Raw genomic sequence first — 12,533 nt, forward strand, 5'->3', positions numbered from 1 at the left:
AAATTCAGCACAATCTTATAAAAAAAAATTAATTACTTATGTGACAATCTTCCATTTACACTCATTTTCACATTCATTGACATTTTCTCAATATCTTTTGAGAAAAACTAAATTCTTAAATATCATAAAATTTTCCAAGAGAAGTTCCCAATAATGTTAATTGACATGAAAATGATACAAGTCAGAAATGTCATTCTCATGCTTTTTCTCGCCAAGAGAAAATCTCTCAAGAAATTATTATTTTTAAAATACTAAAAAACTTTGGTACATGGGAAAATTAAAAACCAAAAATTATGAAAAGCAAAAAAAAGATCACTTATCTTATTATCATGTCAATAATATATATATATATATATATATATATATATATATATATATATATATATATATTCAGCATAGGTGACGTTTTGATTATCTAGTGACTTCATCAAAATTTTTACATTCTTAGAATTTCTCACAACAAAAACATGAAATTCAAAATCTGCATTTGTTCGTATGGCTTCATTTCCAACCATTTTCAGCATTCATGACAAACTTTGTTAAGACCGTTGTTCTGTCTTTTTTGTCCTATATCTTGGTCTATGTAAATCAGGCCGGACATGGTGAGCTTGCCCTATGCTGATTATGTTCATCCCTATCTCAGCATGACATAGCTAATCCCAATTTTGGATCTTCACATGTAGAGGTGCAAACAGATCGGATATGGGTTGGACCATGTCAGATCCAAATTGGAACCCATGCTGCCGAATATTTTGGAATTTCATATGTGGATCTGATGGGTAGAGTTGAGTCTGGATCCGATACATATGTGGTCATATTAGATCTCATAAGAAAAGACTGACAACAAACTCTTTACATGTAAGAGATGCAATGGAATCGGATTTTGATCTGAACCTGAATTAAATTTGACATAAAATACTGACCTCAATCCGATCTGAATCAAAAAATAAGCCAAACTAGGACGTCCAAAACTGGTCAAGTATGATCCGACACAATTTCATCCCTACAAGGTCGCACACTTACGTACGTGGGCAAAAAAAGATACTGGCTTGATTTTTAGGTTCATTTCAATAGACTCCACTCACTCAGAGATATGTATAGCTCATGATCTCGCAGACCACACAATTGTTGGAGAGAGAGAGAGAGAGAATGAACGTGGAGGAAGAAGTAGAACGGTTGAAGGAGGAGATCAAGAGATTGGGTGAGGCCCAACAGGATGGTTCTTACAAGGTATTGCTCTCTTTCCCTATCTTTCCTGTGATGACTACAGTAACATAAATTATTGTTTGTTGTGCAATTGTTTCCAAAAGGGTTTGTTGTTATTACTACAGTTCAGACTCGGCTAAAACATGGGTGTTAATAAAATACGGAAACTACGACACCCATCGACTTTTTCTTTGTTGGATAAGGCCAAATTTGCCGGACGACACCCATCGACTCTTTCCTTGTTGGATAAGGCCAAATTTGCCGGATTTTCCATTTGATCTTATCCCCATTTGGTAGTTTGTCTCCATTGATCTTGATACTTCTTATTGTTCTCTCTGAAAACGCGAACTGGTATTGTGGATACGTCACAATAATGAATACGATGGAGTAAATTGTAGATTCGGTATGCCGTTGGTTGAAACTGAATGTCGGATGGTAGAAATTGACCAATTGTGCAGGATTACTGATTAAAGGCCATGCCTCTCTTTTTAAGAATGGCGTAATTGTCGATTTGATATTTGATTTTGGATCTTTTTCCTTCTTGTATATTGCCCACCTTGGTCCCCCAATTTGTAGATCTGATTAATGTTTAGCCGTGTTTCCTTTTTCTTTTTTTTACCTAAAATTGTGATGCTGTAAAATGGGTTCGCATCTAAACTTGGCTTCCCTCTTTCTTCTTAATGAATGTCTTATCGTTGCCGAGGTAGATGAGGTTAAAGAATCGACCTGTGAAAGAATATTTATTTGAGAGTGTTTGAGAACTACACTGGTCCAGCCAACTACCTAGCTTTTGTTGTCTTGATGGGTAATGCATTGATGGAATAACTATCAGTTTTTCTAAATGAGTGTGTATGGAACTTTTGGAATAATACAAAATAGAAATTTCTCTCCTCAAATCTGTGGAACAGGGGATAGAGACAATAGGATGTCCTTAATGGTTATTTTTCATTCATCTCTTCAGTCGATACTATGCCACCTACCAGTTTACTTCTGCGATGCTATAACTCTTCAAGTCCTTACTCCAATGACCTCAATTTATTTCCAAGCCTTATTATGTTGAGGTAGTTTGGATGCATTCACTTATTCAGAGGCTACTGACAGATTTGATGAGCTGGAACATTGCATCCTGCAGCACAAACAAAGTCTCTATTTATCCCACATTTTCCAGAAAAGTGGATGTATTGTATCCTCCCTATTTGTCCCACAATTTCCAGAAAGGTGGATGTATCCATCCATTTAAAGAGAATCTGATTACAAAGTCATATTCCAGATGTTATGGGTTTTAGCAAGAACTTGAACTGTTTTTTTCTGATAGAAGGCTAGTAAATGGCCCTCTTCTAACAATTCTTTGTTAGAGGTTGTAGTGGGGGTGGTCTGACCTGAAAAATTGAAATTTAAAAATTCAGGAGACGAGCTTCTCTGGGGTCTTCTGTTGCTTTTCTTTTTCTTTTTTCTTTGATGACAAGGAAGGAACTCACTAGGATTGAACCCTAATTCGCCCACCTATAGTGGTAAACTCTGAGAGACTGGACTGACCTTATAGTGCTGTCACATACCTGTTTTGATTCTAAGGAGAAACTAACTTATAACATTCAGGGTCTTGCGACATCCCAATGCTTGCCCTAACCTACTGGCCGATCCCATGGGAGCTGGTTTCTATTGTTCTTTTGAATCCCTATATATATATATATATATATATATATATATATATATATATATATATATATATATATATATATATATATATATATATATATATATATATAAGTGTCTTCAAAAAAGACACTATAATCAAGACACTAAGTACTTGATGAATGACGTGTGCACAAAGGCACAATAAAAACACTTAGAACACTTGTGCACAAAGGCACAACCCACAATAGCTCACAAATGCACCAAGGCACAAAAGAGAAAAAGAAACTTTATTAACTGAGCAATGGCTTTGTCTCAAATCCTTGAGGAATACAAGAGAGGAGGCCCATATTTATAGGGCATTTAATGACCCTTGGAGGGGCTCCTCATATAGTCGTTGGAGGGGCCCAACGACTAATGGGTGGGCCCCCCAAGGTACAATAGTATAAAATAAAAAATAAGAAATAAGGAAAAAAAAAGAAATTACAAACATATTCAAAAAGTGAATATGCGTAAAATAAAGAAAAAAGACTAAAATACCCCTATGGCTAATACGAAAAAAGAATATATATTTTATATATATAAGTAGGTAGATACATGTACATATATATATATATATCTTCCTTTATATATATAAAATATATATAGAATTACAATGTTTAGGGATTATAATTTAACACCCCCCTCAAACTTAAGGCATGATGACCGAAAGTTTGCAAAGAAGGAAGTTGAATCGCGGAGAGCATAGTGCTTTGGTGAAGAAATCTGCCAACTGATATTCTGAAGTTACATACGGAAGATGTACGACTCCTTTCAGATATGTTTCTCGAACATAGTGACAGTTCATCTCAATGTGTTTGGTCCGCTCATGAAATGTATGATTTTTGGCAATATAAATTACACTCTTGTTATCACAACATAGTTTGGTGGGCCCTTCTACATTAATCCCTATATCTTCTAATAGTTGATGAATCCATACAATTTTCATGGTAGTAATTGTCATGGCCCGATATTCAGCTTCGGTAGAGGATAGTGACACTTTTTGTTGTTTTTACATCTCTATGAGAACAACGGGTCTCTTAAAAATACACAAAAGCTAGTGGTGGAGTGATGGTTATTTGGGTCACTTCTCCAGTCAGAATCAGTATAAATAATTAATTTCAATTCAAAGGAAGAGGATAAGAATACTCCCTTATTTAATGTACCTTTTATGTATCTGATGATCCGAAAAATGGCACTCGTGTGAACAGATGTTGGTGTATGTTGAAACTGGCTTGCAGTATGAACTGCATGAGAAATATCTCATCTAGTAATACTTAGATACATCAACGATCCCACAAGCTGTCTGCAGGGAGTAAGATCTTTGAGGAGAATGCCATCATCAATTTTCATTTTGGCTCCTACTATAGCAGGAGTTTCACAAACTTTATCATTTGTAATACCTGACCTGTCAAGAATCTCAGAGGCAAGCTTAGTTTGAGATAAAAAATATCCTCTATGAGAGTATACCACTTCAATACCCAAAAAATAGGTTAGAAATCCCAAGTGAGACATCTCAAATTTATCCTTTAAAATTGATTTTATGATTTTAACTCCTTTAGTATTACTTTCAGTTATTAACATATCATCCACATATAAAAGCAGTATTAGTATCTCTGCATTTATTTTTCTAACAAACAAAGCAGTATCAATGAAACAGGATGAGAATCCATTTTCTAACATTACATAATTAAATCTATCATACCAAGCCTTGGGGGCTTGTTTTAGACCATAAAGTGTTTTTCGAAGACGAAACATATTTTCTTTAGGAGTCTCCATTCCTGGTGGAGCATCCATATATACTTCTTCATTTAGATCATCATTTAAAAAGGCGTTTTTAGCATCCATTTGATAGATGTTCCATTTGTTAATTGAAGAAACAGTGATGAGGCATCTGACTGTGGTCATTCGAGCCACAATAGCAAATGTTTCTTCATAGTCAATCCCGTATTATTGACTATATCCCTTAGCAATTAGTCGAGCTTTATATCTCTCAAGAGATTCATCGCTCTTAGTTTTTACCTTAAAAACCCATCTACACCCTATGGTTTTCTTACCTTTGGGAAGATCTTGGAATTCTCAAGTTTTTGCCTTGTTGAAGGCTTTAAGTTCACAATCTATCGCTTTTAACCATTCATCATTCTTTTTGGCTTCTTCGAAGTTTCTGGGTTCTACATAGGAGTGAATGGCATTGAGACAAGCTCTATGTTTAGGTGTAAAAGAATCGTATAAGATGAACCTAGAAGGTACCTTTCTATTTTTCTCAGTTCTTCGTAGGTTTTCTTCATTTATTGAGGTGGAGCCACTAGGTTCACTGTATTTTTCAATTGCACTTCTAAAACTGCTTGTCTCTATGAGCATATGTCATAGGATCTCTCGATGCTCCTTCATCACTATGTTGGTAGGTAAATGGATGGACGGAAATATTTTCCTCATCTTCATCATCACTGGCCTCATTATAAGTGAGTTCATCATTACTATCATCATTTTTAGCTAACAGCTCAAATAAAAAAGAATAATCTATATTTTCTTTGCAAGGTTCACTTCTTTCAAAACCATTAACTTTTTTCAGAAAACTCACATTTCTAGAAACATATAACTTGTCATTATTAACATCATAAAATCAAAACCCTTTTTGGGTTTCGAAGTATCCAAGGAAAGCACATGTAATGGCTTTTGGTGAGAGCTTGTCGTTCTTGTCAGTAAGAACAAAGCATTTGCAACCAAAAATTCTCAACCGACTATAGTCAGGTTCTTTGGTATATAACATTTCAAAAGGCGAGATTTTGTTCAAATTTTTAAATGGTAGCCAATTTATAAAGTAGACAGATGTTAAAGCAACTTCAGCTCAAAAACCTTTCGGGATCTTTTGAGAAATAAGAAGGGTTCGAGTTGTCTCTATGATATGTTTATGCTTTCTTTTGGCTAATCTATTTTGTTGAGGAGTTTTCGGACAAGATCTTTAGTGAAGAATACCATGACTTTCAAGATAATTTTTTAATTCACTTGAAAGATATTCTCCAGAGTCAGTTCTAAAGATTTTTAAGTTTTCATTAAATTGATTTTTAATCGTCATATGATAGGTTTTGAAAGTCGAAAAAACTTCATATTTGTGGTTAAGAAAAAATATCCAACAATATCTCGTGTAGTCGTCAACAAAGATTACATAATATGTAAAAACCCCTTTTGATAAAACGGGTGCCAGTCCCCATACATCCGAATGGATAATTTCAAAATGTCTTATTATAAACATAGATCTTTGACAAAAAGGTAGTTTTTTCATTTTCCCAAGAATACAATCGTTACAAGTAAAATCACTTTTATATAGGTGTTTAACAAAAGGTAAATAGGACTTTTTTACAACATTTGGATGTTCAAGTTTCTTGTGCCATACATTAATATATTTTTGTTGGACAGCATTACAAAAAGGGTTCTTTCGAATTTGAAGGGAATCGACATAGTATAGATCTCCCTTCCTAGAGCCTTCCCCAATCAACCTCCCAGACCGGCGATCCTGTATCCAACATTTATTAGATGAAAAATTTATATCACACCCATGATCCGAGAGTTGAGAAACCAAAAGCAAGTCTAAGTTTAGTTTTTGTATAAATCTAATTTTTTGGATAAAGAAACCTTATTTTTCAAAATTTTCAATTCCTTTTACTTCAAGAGAAGTTTCATCTGCAGTTGAAACAAAGGATGGAAAGAGATTGTTTGAGTATTCAGAAATGGTACTAATACTTAGGGACATATGAAATGAAGCACCTGAATCTAAGAGCCAAGAAGTCTTACAGGGAGGCAAAGAGGTTGACATGGCGACTCCGGAAATAGCCCTCTTGAGAAGAGGTTGAAGTGCATCCACAATTTGTTGTAACGAGAGAGCTCCATTTGAAGATGACGAACACTTCCTTTTGAGGTTGAGATGTGGTAGCCATAGCTAGCAACTTCTTCCATTTGAACAAATCGGTTTGATGTGCCCCGGTTCCTTACAAAAGTGGCACACAAGCTTGCTATAATCTCTCTTTCCGCCTTAACCACTTGCTCGGCTTTAATTCTTAAAGTGGAAAGGTTTGTAGGTTCTCAAGTTGTTTCCCGGTCTTGAGACGGCATTAACACCTTCACTTTCTTCATGGTTGGAAGGTGTTGCTAAAACACTTGGGTTATTTTTGCTTATACCCATACAAGTCTCTTCCCCACTTAGTTTTGTAATTACATCTTCAAGAGAGGGGGAAGTGAAAGAGGATCGAATTTGTTCAAATTCGGGTCTAAGCCCATTAAAAAAGTTAAAAAAGTGATCTTCCTCTAATTGTTTATACCTAAGTTCAATAGCCTCTCCACTCCATTTGGGCTCAAGCATAGAAAGCTCATCCCAAATAGAAGATAATTCCGTGAAATATTCTTTAATAGTCATTTCGTTTTGTTGAAGGGTCAAGGCCATTTTTTGAAGATAATACTTTTGAGACAAATCCCTTGAAGTGTACAACTTTTCAACGTATTCTCACGCTTGAGAGGCTTTCTTAAACTTGATGATGTTAGCATTAATCCTTGTCTCAACGGATGAAAAGATCCATAATAGGATTTTGAAATTCCTCATCTCCCATTCTTCATGTCTCTTACTATAGTCTTCAAGAGCCTTGGCCCTTTCTTCTCCTTCAAGTATCTTTATTTCTCCTTTTTCCAACAAAATGATTTTAGGCTCCGGTTCCGGAATTGAGCCTTGGACATAGCTCCAAATCCCTTTTTCCTTTGATATGGGCCTCTATGTTTCCAGCCCAAACGTGATAATTGGAGCCATTAAGTTTAAAACCAAGAGAGAAATGGGAGTCTTTTTTACCCATTATAGAGGAGAAATGAGAGAAAGAGATACGTAGCACAAAAGAATTTTTGATCTTTCTTGGTAAAAGAGGCTTCTAAAATATTGGATGAAGAGAAGAATCCACGCCAATCACCAAAAATTTGAGGGCACGTTTTTCAAGACACCCAAAAAATGTGAGAGACCACACGATCTTCTTTCTTCAACCTGGCTCTGATACCATGTGAAAGTGTCTTAAAAAATGACACTATAATCAAGACACTAAGTACTTGATGAATGACGTGTGCACAAAGGCACAATAAGAACACTTTTGCACAAAGGCACAACTCACAATGGCTCACAAATGCACCAAGGCATAAAAGAGAAAAAGAAACTTTATTAAATGAGCAATGGCTTTGTCTCAAAACCTTGAGGAATACAAGAGAGGAGGCCCATATTTATAGGAAATTTAATTTCCCTTGGAGGGGCTCCCCATATAGTCGTTGGAGGGGCCCAACGACTAGTGGGTGGGGCCCCCAAGGTACAATAGTACAAAAGAAAAAAGAAAAAAAAATTACATACATATTAAAAAAGTGAATATGCATAAAATAAAGAAAAAGACTAAAATACACCTACGGCTAATACGAGAAAAGAATATATATTTTATATATATAAGTAGGTAGATACATGTACATATATATGAAATATATATGTATATGTATCTTCCTTTATATATATGAAATATATATAGAATTACAATGTTTAGGGATTATAATTTAACAATATATATATAGATAGATGTTGCTAATTATGAACTAATGAGCCAACACGTACAGTTAGCAGAGATCCTTTTAAGATGATGCGGAACCTAAAGCATGTGTGATTTCTGTTTTAGGGCTTCATACAATGTAAGATTATGGGGTAGAGTGTGGGAATTCTCACATTCAAAAAGATTATTAACAAGACAAATTTGATGCTTTAGATGTGTTAACCATGATTAATCTCTTAATGATGGGTATCTTGATGGAACACAGGGTCATTTTTTTCAACATTGGAAAAGAAAAGATAGTTGTGGAACCTAAAGCATCCGTGATTTCTGTTTTAGGGCTTCATACAATGTAAGATTATGGGGTAGAGTGTGGGAATTCTCACATTCAAAAAGATTATTAACAAGACAAATTTGATGCTTTAGATGTGTTAACCATGATTAATCTCTTAACGATGGGTATCCCGATGGAACACAGGGTCATTTTTTTCAACATTGGAAAAGAAAAGATGGTTGTGGAAAAGCCATGACTGGTTTGTTGGATGAGCTGAGTTAGGTTAAAAAATGAAGGGTATATGTAATTTTACCAATTTTTCATTCAGAGGAAATACTCCATTAGCAGTCTATAAAATGGACTAGAGCTATTGCCTATCATGTCTTATCTTAAGGCTTCATGGAGGAGGACCAAGGATGCCATGCTGTTGTGCTCCCATGGTTAGCATTTGGTCACTTGATCCCATTCCTTGAGCTCTCCAAGCCTCTAGCGGCAAGAGGAATCAAAGTCTCTTTCATTTCCACACCAAAGAATATAGAAAGACAACCAAAGATCGCCCTAGAGGTAGCACCGCGTATCAGCCTAGTCAAGTTCCCATTGCCATCCGAAGATGGCTTGCCGGAGAACGCTAAGGCCACCATTGATATTGAACTAGATAAGGTCCAGTAATTGAAGAAGGCCTACAATTGGCTCAAGTCACATCCCCAGACTGGATCATATGTGATGGTGTTGCTCACTGGGCACCTTAGGTCGCAAAAGAGTTTGGCATCCCATGTGCATGCTTTTGTGTCTATAGTGCTGCATCTACAACTTTTTTGGGTCCATCTTGGGCATTGACCGGTGGGCGGAGGCAGTCATTTCGTGAAGAGTACATGGTGGTGCCCAAATGGATCAACTTCCCTTCGACTGTCAAATTCCGCCAGTATGGTGGGATGGGCCTGGAGAATGAATCTGGTCAAGTTTGGATCTGTTTGCCACTACACTTGAAGGTTGTGAAAGTGTGTTTGTTAGGAGCTGCATGGAATATCAGGGGACTTATATCGACCTTCTCCAGGAGATCTTTGGCAAACCAGTCCGACCAGTGGGCATACTCCCCCCAGCTCTAGATGTTTGGGATAACAACTCGACCCAAATGGACCCAAAGTGGGCCAGTTGGTTCAGGTGGCTGGATGCACAAGCCCCACAATCTGTTGTATTTGTGGGATTTGGTAGTGAGTGTAAACTATTGACCAAGTGCATGAGCTAGCCTTTGGGCTGGAACTATCAGAAGTGTCCTTCATATGGGCACTAAGAAACTCACTTGGTGTGCCTGATGACATGGAGGTGTTGCCAGATGGTTTTCGTGATCAAGTCGCACCATGTGGATTCATCTGCACTCCAGTTTGGGCTCCCCCTGATTCTTGCACCGATGATCTTTGACCAAGGATTGAATTCAAGGTTGGCGGTGAGAAAATTATTGGGGGTAGAGATAGAAAGAGACGAGAAGGATGGCAGGTTCACCAGGGTTGAGGTTGCTGAGGCACTTAGGCTAGTGATGGTTTAAATGAAGGGGAGCCCCTCAAAGCCAAGGAAAGAGAGATGAGGTCCATTTTTTTCTAACAAAGGTCTCCATGATGCATATGTTGATAAATTGGTTGATTATATGAGTGACAAAAAAACCAAAGGTTAATCGACATATCAAAGGAGTGCTTCAAGGCTACAGGAGGGTCTGCTTGTTTAGTTTGCATGGTTAATAAGAACATGTTATGTACTCTACCGTTATGAATTAACAATGTGCACTAGTGCACCTAGGCTTGATCAGATGCAGCAGCACACTTAAAGTGTGACATCACATTACACCTGACCTCAATTCAACTTGAAGAGGGTCCGCTTATTTATTTTTACATGGACAATGAGTATGATTTTTTTGAGATACAGGGGAAAAAACTGCCGACTTTGTAGCAGTCAGTAAGTGCTGTCGTTTACTGAGTCCTCTTTTCAAATAACCTCGACGTAAAACCCTAAGAGACACCTTGCCCATAGAGTGAAGCCCCCAGCTTCAGAGCTATGACATAGAAGACACATCATGTATTGGTATTGTGGGTGCATCACAATACTGAATACGAGGTTGTAAATTGTAGATTCGATATGCTCTTGATTGAAAGTTGAAACTGAATGTTGGATGGTGGACATTGACCAATTGTGCAGGATTGCTGATTAGAGGCCATGTTTCTCTTTTTAAGAATGGCGGAATTGACAATTTGGGATTTGATTTTTGGTACTTGTATATTGCGCACCTTAGTCCCCCAATTTGTAGATCTGATTAATCTTTAACCATGTTTCCTTTCTCTTCTTTTACCTAAAATTGTGATGTTATAAAATGGGTTCACATCTAAACTTGGTTTCCTTCTTTCTTCTTAATGAATTATCTTTCCCTAGGTCGATGAGGTAAAGAATCGATCTGTGAAACAAGATTTCTATGAAAGAGTTTGGGAACTACACTGGTCCATCCAACTACCTAGCCTTTGTTGTCTTGATGGGAATAACTCTGTTCTTCTAAGTGAGGGTGTACGGAAATTTTGAAATGATACAAAATAGCAATTTCTCTCCTCAAATCTGTGGAACAGGGGATAGAGACAACATGTTAATGGTTATTTTTCATTCATTTCTTCAGTTGATACTATGCCACCTACCAGTTTACTTCTGAGATAAGGCCTGACCTGCCAAAAAAAATGGATTCTAGCTTGGCCCCATTTCTTTCTTGTTTGCTTTTAATGATTTAAATGTGCTGTTTTGCTTGTAGAAATCAAGCTGATGCATTAGTGATATCTGTTGCAATAACAGTGCAATAGGGACTATTTTAAAGATTGACAGATGGCTGTCGTTACCAGCTGTTATTCTCTTGGAAAAATGTTATCTTATCTATTCTATGGATTCTATATATGATTTAATTGCTTTGTTTATTCCTATAATATAATCTGAATCTTGCTTCCTAACTTCTTGATCTATTGATCCCTGACTATATTTAGGGATGGCAATGGACCGGGGCGGGGGCTGGGGACAAGGTCTCCACCCCCGCCCCGTCTCAAAATCTGAACCTTCATCCCCGCACAGGGATGGATTTTAACCTCCACCCCTGCCTCCATCCATGTTTCATGTCCTCCATCCCCAGTCCAAATGGGGGCGAGGCAGGTCGGGGGCCCGTTTCCCCTCGGTCTATTGTCATCCCTTAGAAGGATTGGGGATGGGGCGGGGCTGGGCAGGGAAGGGATCAGGACGGGGACAGGGCGGGGGAAAGCGTAAGTCCATCCCCACCTCTATCTCCGCACGAGGATGGATTTTAACCTTCATCCCTGTTTCATGTCCTTCATCCCCGGTCCAAACGAGGCGAGGCGGGGCAGGGCCCCGTTTTCCCCTGGTCCACTGCCATCCCTAATTATATTCTCCTCCCCTTCAATTTTTCTCTCTGAAATCCCCGTACTTTATTTATATTGAAGGTAAACTTTGGGGTACTATTCAATGATGATCGATGCGCAAACATATTTGAAGCACTGGTTGGAACGTTACGTGCAGCCAAAAAGCGGAAGGTCGTCAAGTATGAAGGAGAACTGCTGCTGCAAGGTGTTCATGACAATGTAGAGATTATTCTACTAAAGCCTATTTGAGTGGCCTTGTTTGAATATCTTGGTTTCAAGAATTCTATAATCTATAGTAAGAAATAGTATCTGTTCTTTGTAGCTGAATAATTTCTTCTCAGTTTACAAGTTATTTTCATGTATGCCTACTGCAAAGCGACCAACCTTCACCATTGATTTTATATATCAGATATGGAGGTCCATCTGGAA

General features: G+C 37.4%; 1 protein-coding gene and 1 pseudogene across 1 annotated transcript; both read left to right on the top strand.

Annotated features, from left to right (window-relative positions):
• Positions 1-1,117: 1,117 nt before the first annotated feature.
• On the top strand, positions 1,118-12,533 carry LOC149835056 (costars family protein). The gene is made up of 2 exons (XM_090011665.1): positions 1,118-1,230; positions 12,186-12,533. Exons 1-2 carry the CDS (start codon positions 1,150-1,152, stop codon positions 12,351-12,353), a joined length of 249 nt encoding a protein of 82 aa, XP_089867791.1. The 5' UTR covers positions 1,118-1,149; the 3' UTR covers positions 12,354-12,533.
• LOC149835057 (UDP-glycosyltransferase 91C1-like) lies at positions 9,109-10,291 on the top strand (annotated as a pseudogene).

This window comes from Nuphar pumila, chromosome 6 (genome assembly GCF_984573655.1).
Source record: "Nuphar pumila chromosome 6, dmNupPumi1.hap1.1, whole genome shotgun sequence".
Taxonomy (NCBI): domain Eukaryota; kingdom Viridiplantae; phylum Streptophyta; class Magnoliopsida; order Nymphaeales; family Nymphaeaceae; genus Nuphar; species Nuphar pumila.